Raw genomic sequence first — 3,162 nt, 5'->3', positions numbered from 1 at the left:
CCCCCCCGCTCTTTTTTTTTTTTTAAACAGAAAGTGCTTAACAAAACTATTCAAGGGAGAATTTCTGCAGCTCTGTCCTGCAGTTGATGCACCTTCTGGAAGCTTACTGACTATGTATGTTTTATTTATGCTTCAAAAAGGCTGGGAGAAGAATGGCCTAAACTTGCAGGTTTTTTGGCAGTGCCACTTAGAGAAACCAATGCTTTTGTGTTTGCTGGTGATGCTAAAGTCTGTTCAGCGTGCAATGACTTAGCACGCTGCCAGAGGGATTTTGTAGCTGAGGAGGCTCCTTGATGGAGTCATAGCGTGGTCCCTTTCTTTTAAAATGTAAGCACAAATTGGTCTCTGCTACTCCCTCTCACGATCAAAGCAGGTGTTCAACCCAGAGCCTCTTGTATTCTGCACATTTCTTTGCTTCCTCAACTTTATTCCTTGAGGAATAAAGGGAAGCTTTAGGCTAGTCTCCCTTTGGTCCTCCACAACAAATTCAGGCTCCTTCAGCCTCTCATCCCTGTGGATCCAGAGTCCTAATGGTATCTTAAAGTACTAAAACACAGTGGAGTGCTGAGTAACACAGGTCATTGGGAGTATTTTATTTCAGTGTTTTGGTTTCTACACTTGCTCTCTGCTGACTGCAGAATCAAATTCAGTAACGTGAAGCCAATCGTTCTCGGGAGGGGGATGAAGATTGTAGAACTTGCATCTTTAAAAGCCCTTTAAAATGCCCTACAGGCCTTGCTGGTTGGGGTATAAAATGAAAAACTGCTTTTCTGCACATAGTTCACAACTTCAAATATAAGCAGACCATTTAATTCTATTAATATGGCAAATAATTTATTTCTCTTAAAACACAAACCTTATGATAATATTCCAGTAGGTATTGTACCAGCAAATCCTAAGGAAGGAAAGCTCTCATAAGACCAGAAGATCATCATCAGATGAGATCCACAGATTTCATGGTATAATTACCAGTAGCACTTGCAGGACTTCTCTACGTAAGAGGGTTATTTTAGCTGAATGTTAAATCTGCTCAAGATGGTCCTTATGTACTCCCAACTGTACAAAAAACTTCTTTGCTGATCAGTGACTGCTTTTTTTTTCCATTTACATTACAAACCTATAGTCAGGAAGGGTAACACCAGTCTGAACGAGAAAGCAAATATAAAAATGACATGTACTCTCTTAAGGATACATTTTCATGGATCCCTTTTTTTTATAGTCCAGCTTAACAGTGCACCGCTTCTGAGAGGTTTATTATTTCATCTTGATTTCCTTTTTTTCAATAATGAATAAGGCAATAAGTGGAAAAAATATTTTGTTGTTGGATTCAATGATATTGAAATGTTGTATTGTACTGCGTGGCTTTCCAGCATCACCCCCAAGAACTGAAAATAATGCTTTGTCTGGGAAAGGGATTCTTAGGGTGGTGTTTTGACTGAGGCTAATTATAACTCTTATTAATTTTCAGAAAATAGATGCCCAGGCCATTGAAGAATTCTATGGGTTAACATCAGACATTTCCAAAAACTCAGAATCTGGATATATCCTCTTCTACCAGTCAAGAGACTAAGACAAAAGATACATGTATACAAATAAAAGAAAAAAGGGATCAAGATATGTCCAAATGGAACATATTTGTGACAGCAGAAGCAGTTCCTCATTGTTGCTGTAGGACCAGGACAGATGCAGCAGGGCGAATAAAGGTTTCTCCCTGCCATTTCGTGGAGGATTAGTGCTGACTGCCGTAACAAGAAGAGCTTTTGTTCCAGTTTTCTTTCTGGGCTTTTTTTACGTGCTATCTTCCAAAATCTGTGTTACCTCTACTTGAAACCTGGCTGCTTATTTGTTCATGAACTGAAGAAGAAATTTAAAAGTAGCATTGTAGAATTTTTACCATTTAATGTTGGCCTGAGGCTATACCTTGGTTTCTACCATCGTCGTTTTTCTGTATTTTAGCAGAATGATTTCAATATTCAGTGTCAGCTGAAGGCATATTTTAGGATATGAACAGCAGCTGGTTGCTGGATATTTTTGGTGACTCAGACTTGAGAAGCAGTACAAAGCTAAGACATATTGGAAATGTCAAGTCTGTAATTTTTATAAAAAACAGACAAAAAACTCTCTCTGCAGCATTGTAAATTTCCCCATTATCTTGGTTTTAGATAACACTAACAGCACTGCTTCTTTTTATATTTTTATTTTTACTGTTCTGTTTCTTCTTCAGAAGGTATAGAACTTTGTCCTTATTCAGCCTAGTCTATTGTGTGTTTTTCTCTTGAAGCAGAAGTTTTGACCCCAAGCCATGTTGCTGCAGATTTCAGGGGAGCAGAAAAGCAGTTATCTTTTGAAGAACGTCTGGCAACCAGTTGCTGTAGGAAGTTTGAAGTTACAGCGTTTCTTGGAGCTATTGCGTAAACCAAAAGTGCCCTCATTCTGAAACAGGATCTGTTCAACATTTCATTCAATACATAGTAAACTGATGCAACTAGCATTTTGAATCTATGCTAATACACAGAAACAGCACTAATTGTGAAGGGTTAACCAAGGGAAGCATTATTTATGTAACTAATCCAGTTGTTCTTAGTCTTCAAGGTAATGAGCAAGTAAGAAGGAAAACAAACCAACCAACCCAGACATTACCTTGCTAAGTGTTCTTCGTCATCTGTTGGTAATGTTTGTATTGATCTGGGAATCATAACACCCCCCTAAAAATGCTTCTGATTGTTTTACCTCTATAGGCCTTGCTTAACAGGGGAAATTGTTAGTCTTTTGAAGACTGAAATTAAGTAATTATCCGTTACGTGTGTATATATTATAATCTCAAGGATAACTAGAAAGGAAAGACTAAGGAAGTTTGTAAGAAATCTCAGAAAATCTTCTGCAATTTTCTTTTTGAAAAGTCCTGTTGCCGTGCCAAAGCTTGTCGCAGCTGGCTCTAAACTACCAGTGGAAATGACTATTTTCCTTTCTTCATCTTGTTAGGTAACACAAGAGCTGTCCTCTGTGTGGTTGTTCCCAGCACAGCCGTTCATGGTATAAACCAGTGATTGTTGTTCTTGAGGACATTTAACTTATGCAATTCTGTGGCTTGTACAGGATATAAAATATTTTACCAAAATATTGTCCTCAGGAAAACAGCATTTCACAAACAGTTTCATGTGG

General features: G+C 38.1%; 1 protein-coding gene across 1 annotated transcript in view; it reads left to right on the top strand.

The window, feature by feature from the left end:
• The window catches only part of LOC104081157 (ubiquitin carboxyl-terminal hydrolase 12-like), a 12,998-nt gene extending 10,385 nt beyond the window's left edge, over positions 1-2,613 (top strand). Inside the window, exon 7 of the mRNA XM_009583782.1 lies at positions 1,469-2,613. Coding sequence (XP_009582077.1) covers positions 1,469-1,570 — 102 coding nt within the window. The 3' untranslated portion in view covers positions 1,571-2,613. The remainder of the gene's footprint in view (positions 1-1,468) is intronic.
• The last annotated feature ends 549 nt before the right edge of the window (positions 2,614-3,162 follow it).

The sequence above is a fragment of the Fulmarus glacialis genome, unplaced genomic scaffold (genome assembly GCF_000690835.1).
Source record: "Fulmarus glacialis isolate BGI_N327 unplaced genomic scaffold, ASM69083v1 scaffold21608, whole genome shotgun sequence".
Lineage (NCBI taxonomy): Eukaryota > Metazoa > Chordata > Aves > Procellariiformes > Procellariidae > Fulmarus > Fulmarus glacialis.
The sequence above is the reverse complement of the archived record's forward strand: the minus strand, read 5'-3'. Positions and strand labels throughout refer to the sequence as shown.